Below are 16,212 nucleotides of genomic sequence, written 5' to 3'. Positions count from 1 at the left end.
GTTTTAAAAGTATTAATTTCTGATCCTAACACAATACACCTACATTGTACTTGCTGACCTCATATTAAATTTGTATGTAGACTATGTTTCATTTCTGTTTTCATATTTAATGTTTTCTTTCAAACCATATATGTTATGTTTATGTTTGGTTTTAGCTTATGTTCAAGTTTTCTCCTTGGGATGAACCAGTTTTTGTCTGATGGTGTGGCTAGGTCTGAATTGTACTGGGATGTCGTGCTTGGAGAACATTCTCCTGATTTTCATGGATAGATCTTTTACATAAGGGATAACATGGTTGTTTCTCTCTTTTCATAAGTTGTTTCACATGTTTTCTTTCACCCAACCTCAGCTCACCACCTTGGTAACAGGGCTGCCTCTTTGCTCTTTGTGGTGTGTAGCCAGCTTACCATATCAACTTCAGAGATGCTGTCCAAGCTCTCCACCTGAACATCCACTCCAACAGGGATTGCAGGACCTGCCAAACAAAATTCCATCATGACCAAATACTGTAGTAGACTATATAGCCTAAAAACACACACATCAGTAGGGATGGACATTAATAATGATTGATAACAACTGATTGCATTGTCAATATCACTTATTGATTCATTTCCTTACGGATTCTCCATGGCTCAGCTTTGAGCATCACCACCATTGCTAAACAACATAGACCTTGCATCTGTTCAAATTAATTGCATGTTGTGTGGTCAAATGTTTGGGCATGTTGAAGGCATTTGCCTTTTTTGTTGTGATCAGTGTTGGGGTCATTATTCAAAAAAGTAATTATTACACATTTTAAACAAGAGGAGTCATTACATCTACGCCTGTCCTATTTGGCCAAAAGGTTACGCCCACCTGTAAAGGAACAAGTACTGGTGGGCAAAATCTCTGGCTCTCTCAGTCCTCTGCACCTCATGATTCATGGGAAGACCCACTCTGTCCAAGCGCTTATTGATTTGGGTGTAGAGCAGTGTTTCATTGATAACTCCCTGGCACAAAAATGAAATATTTCCAAACTCAGCCTCGTGCCATCCAGGTCACAGTTTGAAATGGTCAACACTTGCTCGATGTCACTCTTAGAACCAAACCCAAACCCTGTCCCTTTCTAGTAATCACACAGAGCGTTTGTATGGCATTATTTTTGTGCCTCTATTCTGAGCGCACGTAAATAATTTTTGCAAGAACAAATGTTGCATTTTGAGGAGAAAATTATTTTGAGTGAAAAAAAGCTTAATTTGAGCGAAATGTAGATAAATCCAGTGGAGTGGTTTGGTTTTAAATATATTAAAACCAACGATGGTCTTAAAAAAGTGATATATTTTACAATAAAATAAAATAACATGCTAACCGAAAATGGTTTTAGCTAAACTTTGGACAGTGTTTCCGGAATGCAGTCAATAGCGAGCCAATTGGAGACCACAACAACCAATCAGAATTTTTGCATCCAAGTCTGTGAGTGGTTGGTTTTGTGGCACATTTATAACGGAGTACAGAAAGAGTTGAGCGTGCAGGGAGCAGAGATGTTGAGAGCTGGAGCGACACTCTGAGAGCAGGTCCACAGATGTCTGTCAGCACACAGAGCAGAGATCTGAGCAAGAGCAAATGCCAACAACTGAGGGAGAGGGCTGTAATTGTGCATGTATATGGATAGTAGCAAACACTGAAACACATTTCTTGCACGCAGCAATGAATTTTCTTCACACAAAATATTCTCCTTAAAATGCAATATTTTTACTTGCAAAAATTATTTACGTGCGCTCAGAATAGAGGCACAAAAATAACGCCATAGTTTTGGGCCATCCTTAGCTACAACTACACATCCCCTGTATCGATTGGAGAAAGGATTGCATCTCCTGTTGAAGTAATGACTTCCACATGAACCATCTAAAATCTGTTACTCTGTCCATTCCATTAGCACTCTAACTCCATCACTGCCTCTCCTGATCTGGCAGAGGTGTCCAGGAATCATCTGGCTCTGTCTCTTCCCCCTCACGTATGATTGGAGGAGGATTCTCACTTTCCTGCAACCTCTCCTCCAATCTCTTTTGGTGACCCACACTAATTAGGGATGCTAGAGAGTATGTTTCAGTCTATTTAACCTGTGTGAAGAATAAGTCTGCTAGTTCCCCTCCTGTAGGCCTGCTCAAACCCCTTCCCACTCCAGGGTGTCCCTGGTCTCACACCTTTCCTTAACTTTGTGACTGGTCTGCCTCCCTCAGGTTGAAACACGGTAATCCTCACAATAGATGATGGAATATGCCCACAATTGCCCGACTACCTTGCCCCCCATCCTGTTCCCCTTCGAGGTCTCCCTGGGCTACTACCCACCACTCTTTCCAGTAATAGAAGGTCAGCACACAGTCCCGTCTGCACAGCTGCCACTAAATCAAGATACTAGCCCCCCTTCGAAATCGAGGCAATGATTAATCCTGTCTCTGCTCACCCGAAGTTACCCTGCAATATGCACGTACACAAGGTTTTCCATGTCTCCCAGCTCAAATCATACCTCTTTAGACATCTGTCCCCACCAGTGTTGGGGAGTAACGGAATACATGTACCACCGTTACGTATTTAAAATACAAAATATGAGTAACTGTATTCCGTTACAGTTACCGTTTAAAAAGGTGGTGTTTAGAATACAGTTACTTTGTTGAAATAAATGGATTACACTGCGGTACTTTCCTGTTTCATATTGTCACGGGTCAGGACTGTTTGGGTTTTGTTTGACAGCTACGTTCTGTAGTTCCAGGCGGCAGTGTTACGGTTGCCATGGTTACAGGGTGACGCTCTCGCTCTGCGTGTTTCCTGGGTGAGAGAGCGCCTTTTTGTTGTTGTTGTTGTGCTAAGCTAATAGGCAGAATGCTACAGCTCTAAAGAATGTAGCATCATGGGCAGTGTAGTCCGTGCTGCAGGGAGAATGGACTGCCATACCCGTTATGTGTCTGTGAGCGAGGAGGGAGAAAAAGGGGAGTGGAAAGGTACGAGTTGTCATCAAGCAAAAACGGGAGCTGGAAGCATGTAAATATAATAATAACCACTGCAGCCAAGAAGAGAGCCTGATGAGCCCAGTTGTAAGTAAGCTATTAAGACTCGACTGTACACCGTGTTCGTGTTTTCCTCCGAAAACAATAAGTTCTGTTGGAGCAGCCTTTCAACGCCTCTCTCTGTCTCTCGCAAGCAGAGTTGACCCAGACAACAAAGTAAAGCTATTTTTCAGCTACGAGCCCGACACGGAACCGTATTAGTCAGAGGTCCCTTTACTACGGGTTCGGAGCCGCAGACCTTCAGTAACAGTAATAAATCACACAGCAATAGTACATTCACGTAGTTGTAAAATGCATGATAATATGTTAAGTAATCCAAAGTATTCAGAATACGTTACTCTCATTGAGTAACGTAACGGAATACGTTACAGAATACATTTTAGGGCATGTATTCTGTAATGGAATACATTTTAAAAGTAACCTTCCCAACACTGGTCCCCACATATTACTTTTCTTAAAAAATAATGCATTATGTTACTCAAAGGAGAAAGTAGTTCATTATATTACTCATTACATTACTTTCATTTTCCTGTAAAACAGCTGAAAAGCATTGTCTCATAACTACCATTTAACAATAGATGGTAAATGGCCTGTATTTGTATAGCACTTTTCCTGCTATCTGCTGGTCCGGATGTCTGTACTATTGAGCCTCTGCACAAGCTCTGTCTGCAGCGCTTCACCACCAGCATAGACTCCAAAGACCCTCTGGTAATATCTGATAGTTAGGCTATATTCTGACCATGACCTCTCTTAGAAGATGGACATTCTAAAAGCCAGAGAGTGTCTGCAAGACCTCAGGTAGTATAGAGGTCTATATAAAAACAGCCCTCGGCGCCTTTGCTGTTAACCTTAGTAAACACTTTCCTGTTGACTTTGTGAGCTCAGTCACTAATTTCAAGTTTTACTGAATACACCGTGAAGTTAATTCGGGTCTGTTTCAGACTCGGAGAGTAGCATAAAGTAGGGTTTGCTTATTTACTAACAACTTGTGACAGAGAAATCATTATGAACTGAGCATGCAGCATTCTGCAGTTTCAGTCATTTCAACCTTGTGTTTTGACAATCAGTGCTTTTTGTTTGTTTTCTTTAAAAGGAACAATGTATACAGTGTGGCAATGACCATCTTTCATATACAGTTTGTGCCTCAAAGTGTTTTTCCGCCACATATTTCTGTTGCCATTAACTAGACCAGTGGTAAATGGTAAATGGCCTGTATTTATATAGCGCTTTACCAGTCCCTAAGGACCCCAAAGCGCTTTACACATCCAGTCATCCACCCATTCACACACACATTCACACACTGGTGATGGCAGCTACATTGTAGCCACAGCCACCCTGGGGCGCACTGACAGAGGCGAGATAGAAACCAAGGCTACAGTCCTACAAACTAACAAAAATCCTTATCCTAATGAGGAAACATACATGATCTTTCTCTTAGTGCTTCGGTATGAACACAAAACTGACAACAAAAAGCAAAGATGACAACCAGCACAAAGACACTTCAAAGTGATCGCCACAGTGATTCTACTGTAGAAACATGAGCAGGTAGAAACAGAAGCTGCATGGGGAGTAAGTGAACTAGGGCTGCAGCTATTAATTATTTAAGTAATCAAATAATTTATTGATTATCCCATATATTAATTGAGTAACTGGATAAGAAGCACTTTTGTCTTATATATATATATATATATATATATATAAAAAACACCCAGCACGCCCCTGCGGGCGGTTTTATCCTTCAAGCTCGGGTCCTCTACCAGAGGCCTGGGAGCTTGAGGGTCCTGCGCAGTATCTTAGCTGTTCCCAGGACTGCGCTCTTCTGGACAGAGATCTCCGATGTTATTCCCGGGATCTGCTGGAGCCACTCGCCTAGCTTGGGAGTCACCGCACCTAGTGCTCCGATTACCACGGGGACCACCGTTACCTTCACCCTCCACATCCTCTCGAGCTCTTCTCTGAGCCCTTGGTATTTCTCCAGCTTCTCGTGTTCCTTCTTCCTGATATTGCTGTCATTCGGAACCGCTACATCGATCACTACGGCCGTCTTCTTCTGTTTGTCTACCACCACTATGTCCGGTTGGTTAGCCACCACCATTTTGTCCGTCTGTATCTGGAAGTCCCACAGGATCTTAGCTCGGTCATTCTCCACCACCCTTGGGGGCATCTCCCATTTTGACCTCGGGACTTCTAGGTTATACTCGGCACAGATGTTCCTGTACACTATGCCGGCCACTTGGTTATGGCGTTCCATGTATGCCTTGCCTGCTAGCATCTTGCACCCTGCTGTTATGTGCTGGATTGTCTCTGGGGCATCTTTACACAGCCTGCACCTGGGGTCTTGCCTGGTGTGATAGACCCCAGCCTCTATGGATCTTGTGCTCAGAGCTTGTTCTTGTGCTGCCATGATTAGTGCCTCTGTGCTGTCTTTCAGTCCAGCTTTGTCCAGCCACTGGTAGGATTTCTGGATATCAGCCACCTCCTCTATCTGCCGGTGGTACATACCGTGCAGGGGCCTGTCCTTCCATGATGGTTCCTCGTCTCCCTCCTCTTTCTTGGGTTTCTGCTGCCTGAGGTATTCACTGAGCACTCGGTCAGTTGGGGCCATCTTCCCAATGTATTCTTGGATGTTCCTTGTCTCATCCCGGACTGTGGTGCTGACACTCACCAGTCCCCGGCCCCCTTCCTTCCGCTTAGCGTACAGCCTCAGGGTGCTGGACTTGGGGTGAAACCCTCCATGCATGGTCAGGAGCTTTCTTGTCTTTATGTCAGTGGCTTCTATCTCCTCCTTTGGCCAGCCTATTACCCCAGCAGGGTACCTGATCACGGGCAGGGCGTATGTGTTGATGGCCCGGATCTTGTTCTTACCATTCAGCTGACTCCTCAGGACTTGCCTGACCCTCTGCAGGTACTTGGTGGTTGCAGCTTTTCTAGCGGCCTCTTCATGGTTCCCATTTGCCTGCGGGATCCCCAGGTACTTGTAACTGTCCTCTATGTCTGCAATGTTGCCTTCTGGTAGTTCAATCCCCTCAGTTCTGACTACCTTCCCTCTCTTTGTTACCATCCGACTACACTTCTCCAGTCCGAACGACATTGCAATGTCATTGCTGTATAGCCTGGTAGTGTGGATCAGTAAATCGATGTCTCGTTCACTCTTGGCATACAGCTTGATGTCATCCATGTACAGGAGGTGGCTGACAACTGCTCCGTTCCATAGTTGGTATCCGTAGCCAGTCTTGTTAATGATCTCACTGAGGGGGTTCAGGCCTATGCAGAACAGCAGTGGGGACAGAGCATCTCCTTGGTAGATCCCGCACTTGATGGTAACTTGTGCTATGGGCTTGGAGTTGGCCTCTAGTGTTGTACGCCACATCCCCATTGAGTTCCTGATGAAGGCTCTTAGGGTCCCATTGATCTTGTACAATTCTAGGCATTCCAGTATCCAGCTGTGGGGCATTGAGTCATAGGCCTTCTTGTAATCAATCCAGGCAGTGCACAGGTTGGTCAGTCTGGTCTTGCAGTCTCGGCTGATTGTTCTGTCTGCCAGTAGCTGGTGTTTTGCACCTCTGGTATTCTTGCCAATTCCTTTCTGTGTCCCGCTCATGTATTGACCCATGTGCCTGTTCATCTTAGCCGATATGATGCCTGACAGGAGCTTCCATGTAGTACTGAGGCAGGTTATTGGTCGGTAGTTGGAGGGGACCGGTCCCTTCTTGGGGTCCTTGGGGATCAGGACCGTCCGGCCTTCAGTTAGCCATTCCGGGTGTCTCTCGTTAACTAGCAGCTGGTTCATTTGTGCTGCCAGACGCTCGTGGAGTGCAGTCAGCTTCTTCAGCCAGTAGGCGCGAACCATGTCGGGCCCTGGTGCTGTCCAACTCTTCATACTGGAGACCCTTTCTTGGATATCTGCCACTGTGATGGTTACTGGACCCTGTTCAGGGAGGTCGCTGTGGTCTGCCCTCAGATCCACTAGCCACTGAGCATTGCCGTTATGGGTTGCATCCTTCTCCCATATGCTCTTCCAGTATTGCTCCGTCTCCAGCCTTGGTGGTGCTGTTCTCTTATTGTTCCCTTGCCACTGAGAGTACACCTTTGCTGGTTCTGTGGAGAACAGCTGGTTTATTCTCCTGCCTTCTATCTCTCTGGTGTACCTCCTCAAGCGGCTGGCCAAGGCTGTGAGTCTTTGCTTGGCAGTTTCCAAGGCCTCAGGTATGGACAGCTTGCTGTATTTCTTAGGCACCTTATTTGTCGCACCTTTCTGCAACTCTGTTAGTTGGCTAACCTCCCTCCGTGCTACTTTGATCTTGCCCTCTAGCCTCCTTCTCCATGGAGGGTACTGCCCCTTGTGGCTGTTCAACTTGTAGCCAAGCATCTCACTGATCACTGCTGCCGTATTGTAGATGAGCTTGTTAGTGTCGGTAATCGTGGTTGTAGGTATTGCCCGTAGTGCTGCATTAACATCATCTAGCAGACCTTCTGAGGGTACTTCACGTAATCTTGGTAACCGGCTACGGGGGATCCAGGTTTCAAGCTTGGCCATGATCCTATTTTTCATTTATTAAAATTATAAATATATATTTTAACTCAAAAGTACAGTTTTTAAATTTAATGTTGCTGAAACAAAAGTAATTAAAAAAATAAATATATCTCAGGGCTCTCAAAATTTCAAAATCCCTGGTAGCCCTTCGGGCAGGGACTCTTCAGTTTTTGGTAGCCCAAAATAAATGTAAGTGGCCCGAATAAAAAAGAGAGCAATTTTTTGATTGATGTTTTGTTTCCTGTTTTGTTTCCTTTACAATATTATACATTAAAGTATAATATTGTAAAGGAAACAAAACATTAATCAAAAAATTGTTGAAAAACAAATTACAACATTGTATAAAAATTACAATCATCAACTCAAATACTTGGTTCTAATTGAACAGAAATTTCTATGAACTTGTAAGAACTGTGTAGGACATGAATCCGTCTGTGTCAGATCCTGAATTTGAAATTTCCACTGAAGTCACGGGTAAGAGACAAGTGGAACCAAGATCGAGGCCGTTTGCTTTTTGAAGTTTGCAAAGACTGCTACATTGTGCCAGTGGTAGTTCACTCTTTGCAACATAGTAGCTGTTCTAAACAGATTTTTCAGGTTTATTTTTAGTATGTTATTTGCAATTGGTGTTTGTTCTGGGAAAGATATTGCAGACTGAGCAATAATGCATTTCTTGCATTTCTCATGGGTTCTAATGGGGGCCTTTCTTAAAATGACTGGTCCCAGTAACAAAGGCGCTTGTCGACTCAGAAATTGAGAGAAAACCAACAACACACCCGGCAGAACATTATGTTATTTACACGGGTGCACATAAGTGGTCCGCATGTGCGCATTCGCTGTCAAAATAAAAGACGCGCACCAGTTAAGAAGTTGCAGCGCGCGTTTGCATCCATATAAAAAGCACTGTTTTTGTCCACTAGAGTGGGATTTTCACGGCACATTCCGCACCACATCTCTGTGCGTTCATCATTTGTTTGAAGCCAGCTCACCTCCTGCAACCACTTTTCCGAGAATACGCGCTTCTTTTGTGGTTGGGACTCCTTCTGACATTTCTTTGGAGGTGGAAGAAAACCAAAGTAATTGCTTAAAGGAGCTTCTTCGACATCTTTAAGAGTTTTAAACAAATGTCTGTCCTCCTCCAGAAAATCTTATGTATGCAAGCACGCGTTGCAACTTCATATCTTGTGCGTGGTTTTTTTTTGACAGCGAATGTGCACCTGCGGACCACTTATGTGCAGCCCCGGTTATATAGCTCGTCATATTGCAGCCACAGAAATTCTTTTGTCCAAGAAACCATAAAGCTGCACTTTCTTTTTGCCTTATAGTCTGATTTGTCATAACTTCTCCGTTTTGTGGTAAGCTTTTCTTTGGCTGTCACTTCTTCACCCTGACCTGTCTTATTTGGCTCAGCAGAACTAAAATATATATCCTGCTGCTTTTACACACATAACGGTCAGCGATTCTCTGCGTGATCAACCTCTCATATGTTTAAGCTTGCTGCGGGAGATTTCACTTGTCATGTTTGCATAGTAAGCTAACGATTGATAAAACGATGTCAGAGGAATTGGTGCGCAAATTATCATCACTCACCAATCAGTGCTGTCGCTCTCTATACACAGTTCGCGATTGCAAAGTGAAAGCAAAAAACAAGCGCAAATTCAAACGCGATTTCAATATGTCACATATTGACAGTGGCTCACCGATGCCAATGACATAATTACCCAGCTACATTTCCGAAAGAATGCAAAAGCATTGACATATATTTTTCCTTCCTACAATAGCCCGATGGGCAGGGCAGAGATAGATTTTGGTAGCCCGACTGGAAAAATCGCTAGCCCCGGGACCTCGGGCTAGCGATTTTGCAAGCCCTGTATCTGATTGAGGAATCACTCATCTTTGGAAAAGAGAGTTTATTACAGAGAAATGGCTCTTTCCAAAATAAAAGCTATACTATACGCTTCTTCTGGGCTATATTCTCAGCAGCATATTGTAGTGGGTCAGGGCTGTTCGGGGTTCTGTTTGTACAGTTATGTTTTGTTTATGTTGCCATAGTGACGGGTGACGCCCTCTCGCTGCGACGGTGTGTCCTTCCGGGGTCAGAGGGCGCCCTGTGTGTTGTTGTTGTTGTTGTTGCTGTGCGGTTCCCGCGCTGAGCAGTTAGCTAGCGGCAGTGTTCTTCTGCAGATGTCAATAAACGGCTGTGCTCCCTGGCTAGCTCACGGGAAGCAAGACCAAACGACACCTCCGTCTCCTCGTTGTCTGAGCTCGCCACATTGGTGTCAGAAGTGGGATGATGGTGGCACCCCATGTTCTGACCCGAGTGACTTTTCCCCCGCCGGTCGTGACCGGCCGGTGCGCCAAAAGAAGGCACCTGGACATTTGCAGGACTTTGTGTGGGGTAATGGGGTCGTCGGGGACGACTGACCCCTTAGGTGGGGGCTATGTAGTGGGTCAGCGCTGTTCGGGGTTCTGTTTGTACAGTTATGTTTTGTTTATGGTGCCATAGTGACGGGTGACGCCTTCTCGCTGCGACGGTGTGTCCTTCCGGGGTCAGAGGGCGCTCTGTGTGTTGTTGTTGCTGTGCAATTGCCGCGCTGAGCAGTTAGCTAGCGCAGTGTTCTTCTGCAAATGTCAATAAACGGCTGTGCTCCCTGGCTAGCTCACGGGAAGCAAGACCAAACAATACCTCCGTCTCCTCCTTGTCTGAGCTCGCCACAATATTAAACATATCAGGTCCCCATATGGAGAATCCTGTGCTAACGGCTGTCTAAATGACTCGGGTAAAGTTTGTAGCATGCATGCTTGTTGTTTTTGTCTGCTTCCACTTGTCTTTGCACTAGGATGATGTCGGCGTAAATGTGCAGTCATATTCGTTGTGTTCCCACTAGTGCTGTCAGCGTTAATCTCGTTGAAATGACCTTAACGCCACAACACGGCAAATCTCCGTTAACGAGCTACCCCTGCATGGGGCTAGACGGCCAACACGTTAACGAGCTAACTGAGCTAACACACTAGTTCCCACCCATGTAATTGAGCATTGCGTGGCACATCCAACATACTGTTTTACTTTAGTCCATGACGCGCTTACCTTCAGGGTCATACATCACATGAAAACCAAAATAATTCCAAACGCCAGATCTGAATGAGGGGTGGGGGAGGTTCAATTTGCCATGTTGCAAGGAGAGCTTAACTTCTGTCTCGCTAGCTTGCCCTGTGCTCTTCCTTCTGACAATGCTGTCTGTGTTGAACGCTCAGTGGATCTGCGCTCGACAGTGCAGCCTAGGCGGAGTAGTCGAACGCAGATTCACTGAGCGTTCAACACAGACAGCATCGTCAGAAGGAAAGTTGATAAAATAAATTGCAAATTTTGTATTGTTCGATACATATGCGTACCGAACCGAAAGCACTGTATCGAACGGTTCAATATCGATACGAGTATCGTTGCACCCCTAATATATATATATATACATATTCCAACAACGCCCTGTTTTCGTCTCTTGCCCACCGATGCCTTCTTGTTCCAGTAGCCCACTTTTCGTCAGGGTGCCCTGGTTCCTCAACACCTGACGCGGACCTTGTTGATCCGGGTGACGTCCGAGCCGGCATGCCTTCATATTTATCTGTCTCGCTCATGTCTGCGGTAGGCTTTCTTAGCATAGGGGGTCTAGCCTTAGGACCCTTACTGGATACAGACGCCCCAGGAATCGAACTTGCGATCCTCTGCAACCACCAAGTACCTCCAGAGGGTCAGGCAAGTGCTGAGGAGTCAGCTGAATGGTAAGAACAACATCCGGGCCATCAACACGTACGGTAGAGGACCCGAGCTTGAAGGATAAACCGCCCGCAGGGACGTGCTGGGTGTTTTTATATATATATATATATATATATATATATATATATATATATATATATATATATATATATATATATATATATATATATAAAAAATAAAAAAAACACCCAGCTTGCCCCTGCTGGCGGTTTATCCTCCAAGCTCGGGTCCTCTACCAGAGGCCTGGGAGCTTGAGGGTCCTGCGCAGTATCTTAACTGTTCCAAGGACTGCGCTCTTCTGGACAGAGATCTCCGATGTTATTGGATCGTTGAGTTGACTCGGTACAGCCCCAGCTCTATAGTAAAGTGTGTGTGTGTGTGTGTGTGTGTGTGTGTGTGTGTGTCTGTGTGTGTGTGTGTGTGTGTGTGCGTGTGTGTGTTGCTTGCCAGACTAATCACTGCATCTTTTTTTGTCAGTATCTGGGAACAGAGTTTGTCACGGGGGCGGAGCCACTGTATAGATGGGGTTTGGAGTTTTCCCGATTCACGCCACGGACACGAGCACTGTGTGGGATTTTGGTAGAATCACAGGGGAGCCACAGAGCGAGGACTGTCACTGTTGTCATTCACCTTTTGCACTGTAAATAAACTCATTGTCTCTTTTGGAAAAGTCCTGCATTTGGGTCCCGTACTTACTGTGAACCTGACATGCATACCATTTTATACATATGATGACTTTGATTATTGGGCTTTCTTTACCTTAAAATATGAAACACCTCGAGGAGACTGTTGTGATTTGGCGCTACATAAATAAATTTGAAATAAGGCAAGACAAGGCAAGTTCATTTATATAGCACAATTCAACAACAAGGTGATTCAAAGTGCTTTACAGAGACATTAAAAAACAAAAACAAATAAAAAGCATGATTTAAAATTGATTAAAAAAACAGTAGATAAAATCAGAATAGTAGATAAAATCAGTAGTTAAAATGTAAGTTTTGAAATTTAAGCTTAAATGTGTGGATTTGGTGTTTTATTCAAATGCAGCTGAGAATAGGTGAGTCTTCAACCTGGATTTAAATTTAAATAACTGAACTTCAAAAGTACTTCGGACTAATGCTTATTCCAATGACCTTGATAAAGTCTTACTTATACCTCACCTTTTTTTTCTTTATTGCCATAATAATGTTTACTATTTTAAGAGTTTGACAGACCTTGGAAGAAAATCAAATTAGATCAATTGATCCATCCATTTTCTTAAATACTTATTCATTTCAGTTCAGTTCCAGGTAGACAGTGCCAAATCAAACAACAATTGTCTTAACTGCCTTTATATTTGCAAAGTATTAGACGTAACAGTAAAAGGAAATTGAAAAAAGACAAGCATAGCGAGACCATGAACAACTAAGAACAAAAACAATAAACAGGAGAAAGTATAGACAAAAATAGTGAAATGCAATAGTTGAACATACAGTCAGGGAAAAGGAGGAAAATGTAGAAAAAAGGTCAGTGCAACATGGGAAGTCTCCCAGCAGCCTGAGCCCATAACCTGTCACCTGTCCAGCCCTAAATATAAGTTTTATCAAAAAGGAAAGTATAAATGATAATTTATCAAGGAATAGTGAAAACATATCCTTGTGTCACCATGACTTATTACTATGATGGAGAAAGTGTTCATAAACATTGGAATTTCTATCAAACACAGAATTTCAAAGTACCTTCAATAATACTGAATGTACTTTCACAGCCAGTTTTGGACCACTTCTCAGTTCCATGTCTGCTCTTAAATTGGGACAAAGTGTCACTGGTGAAGCAACAGCTGTCTGATGGCGTAACAGATTGGTGCCTGTGCTGATCTAAGCTGTAAACATGAGGAACTGCTGTCAGCTTAATCTGCTTGTCACTGCTGGAGTGGAGTCTGGCATGCTGCTAGACAACACTAGGCAGGGCTGCCCACACAGCCAAGGGGAGCTGCACTGAGTAAAGCTAGCAACTGAACTAACTCTAGTCACTCTAGTCATATTAAGCCAACATCTCCAGATGGTATATGGGTGCAACTGACCCATTCACCAATGAGTGCTTAAAGCTTTAGCAACAAAAAAGGAAACAAATACCATGCTGATTATTGTGTCATTTCCCTGAGCTCTTGTCCCCTCAGAGATGATGCACTGGGATAATGTGTACTTAAATAACAGAAATGACAAGCTTCTGCTGTCCATTACATTTCACAAGCTCAAAATATCTTAATGGGAATATACAGCCATGCACACCTTTAAAAATGACGTGATTTAGAGTGATTTTAATAATTAAAGCAAGAGGAAGCATAAACCAATGTTTCTGTTTTTCTGTTTGTTAATATATAGCTGCTCAGCACAATTTTCTCATCCGATCTCCAGAGTTCTGACATCAGATTCATCGTGCAGCAGGTGATATTTAGCTTGTTTTTCCATTAATGTGTTAAATTAGCATTATCAATATGATGAGACACATTTAATTTTTTATTTTTTGTTTTCAGGTGTGGAAAAGTGGAAAGCAGAAAAAGAAAACACAATGTCTGTGTTTAATTTTCACCAGCATCTGTAGAGCTCTTTACCAATTACTGATATGTGTTTTGCATCTGGGCACTTTGGGCACAACACGTTCTCACTCCCAAAGCGTAACATTTTACGCTAGGTGACGATATATTACGTTCCGGGCACCCAACACGTCCCTATATTATGAGATTGGAAAAATGAGGAAACACGAGAATCGTTCAGAATGAATTTACACATGTATGTTTGTTTTACTTAAATCGCTTTGGAAAGACTATCTAACGTCATTAAAGTGCTGGTTAGGGTTAGGGCTGGAATACATGGCTGGAATGTGTATTACAGCGGGAGCGTCATTCTACTGGATTTCATCCGTAACCCGGCGCGTAGCATAAGAACGCGAAAGGTGACCTTCCGCGTTCCTCAGGAATGCCTTGGGACTTGACAAATCGTCAGTATATTACGCTTCAGGAGCGAAAACGGACTGTTGGGCATTGAAGCTCTGCTTACAGGGGTTCTTTTCTGGTCATTTTAATTTCCTTCAATAATGAGCCAATATTGTTGTTCTTCTGGCAAGACCAGTCTCAAATGACATGAGGAAAAAACGCTTTGCATTTGTCATGTCACTTGTATGATAATGTCGTCATCTATAAGAGGATTGTCCCCTAATAGCAGGGTTGCACAGTTTGATCCTCAACTGTTTCTGTATGAAACCTAAGCCAGACCTACTCATTGAGTGTGTATGTTTTCATGTTCATGTAATAACTTTGAAACTGTATCCTCTGGTAAACTCTACATTTTCTGAAAAGAACACAATTCTTATGCTATTCTTAGTAGATCATACAACAAACCATTCCAAGCCCATATATCAAATGATCTCACTGATGGACTTTCAATCCTTCTCCCTTCTCGGTGGATTAAAAACAAGCTTAATGTGTTACTTTACCAAGGATTAAGAGAAATCATGCACCACACCCACAATCCCCACTCCCAACCCTCTCCTCAATCTTCTCCCCTGCCCATCCTCCCTATACTGCAGCAAGTGGCATTGGTACAGATCTGATGATATCTGAGTATTTGTATCTATAAAATGGTCTTGGAGTGCAGGGATTACTTTGCTTGAACTTAATGCAAATGGGGTTGTAAGATATGAAAGCTGTGGAAAGCAGTGTTAATCAAGAAAGCTTTTGGACATGAATTTGGTAAATGGTCAATGGTCAATGTCCGACTTTCTTTTGCTTTTTTGTGTGTTCACTGTTCTTTTTGCACTGGACAAGTGTTGTGCGCTGTTAACATACACGAGACAGGCACTACTAGACATTGGCAACTCACACAATTATCTGGACTCTACTCTTTTCTTACCCCTGGAGCTTTCCGCTCTACCACCGGAACTTACAGCCATTGTTTTCCCGCGGCAGCCACCGCCACCACTCCCAGGAAGGCCACGAAGCACCAAGCCCAAGTGAGCCAGCCGACCCCAGGAGAGCACTTTGGAGACAGTGACGCAAACAAGGCAATAGGGGTGGGCTCCATGCTAGGCTAAAAGCTCGGGCTAGCCAACCACCTCTTACTAGCCAATGTGCGGTCCCTGGAAAACAAACTCGACGAAATATGAGCCAGGATCACAACACAGCAGGAGATAAGAGAATGCTGTGCTCTTATTTTCACCGAGACCTGGCTTTCAGATAAAGTCCTGGAATGTGCCGTCCAGTTGCAGACTCACTCTGTACACTGGAGAATCCGGTAAGGCTTTTGGGGGAGGTCTATGTGCATTTATTAACAACTCGTGGTGTGGTGACGTGCAGACTGTCTACAAGTACTGTTCGCCAAACGTGGAGTTTCTAATGCTGAAATGCCGCTCTTACTATCTGCCGCGGGAGCTCTCAGCTGTGTTTTTGGCCATTGTTTACATCCCGCCGCGAGCTGACTTTGCAGCAGCGCTCGGCAGACTCCACGAAGTCATCAGCGCATTAGAGACAACTGCAGTATGCCTACTGGCCCAACAGGTCCACGTCAGACACCATCGCTGCTGCCACTACTCACTCTCCCGCCTGGAAAATAATGACTCCTACATCAGGGTACTCTTTGTTGATTATAGCTCCGCCTTCAACACAGTCATCCCTCAAAAACTCATCCACAAACTGTCTACACTCGGCCTGCACCCCACCCTCTGTGACTGGCTACAGAACTTTTTGACTGGCAGGCCTCAGTCTGTCTGGATCGGCAACAGGACTTCAGCCAGCATTACAACAAACACTGGAGTTCCACAGGGTCATACTGAAGTTCACGGATGACACTGCAGTGATCTGTTGCATCACTGGAAGGGACGAAGTG

General features: G+C 44.1%; 1 protein-coding gene across 1 annotated transcript in view; it reads right to left on the bottom strand.

The window, feature by feature from the left end:
• Window positions 1–16,212, bottom strand: part of gabrr2a (gamma-aminobutyric acid type A receptor subunit rho2a) — a 78,273-nt gene that overhangs the window by 36,503 nt on the left and 25,558 nt on the right. Inside the window, exon 3 of the mRNA XM_004564181.4 lies at window positions 408–475. Within this exon, the coding sequence (XP_004564238.3) occupies window positions 408–475 (68 nt within the window). The remainder of the gene's footprint in view (window positions 1–407; window positions 476–16,212) is intronic.

This window comes from Maylandia zebra, linkage group LG19 (assembly GCF_041146795.1).
Source record: "Maylandia zebra isolate NMK-2024a linkage group LG19, Mzebra_GT3a, whole genome shotgun sequence".
Lineage (NCBI taxonomy): Eukaryota > Metazoa > Chordata > Actinopteri > Cichliformes > Cichlidae > Maylandia > Maylandia zebra.
This window is presented reverse-complemented; position numbering and strand designations above follow the sequence as displayed.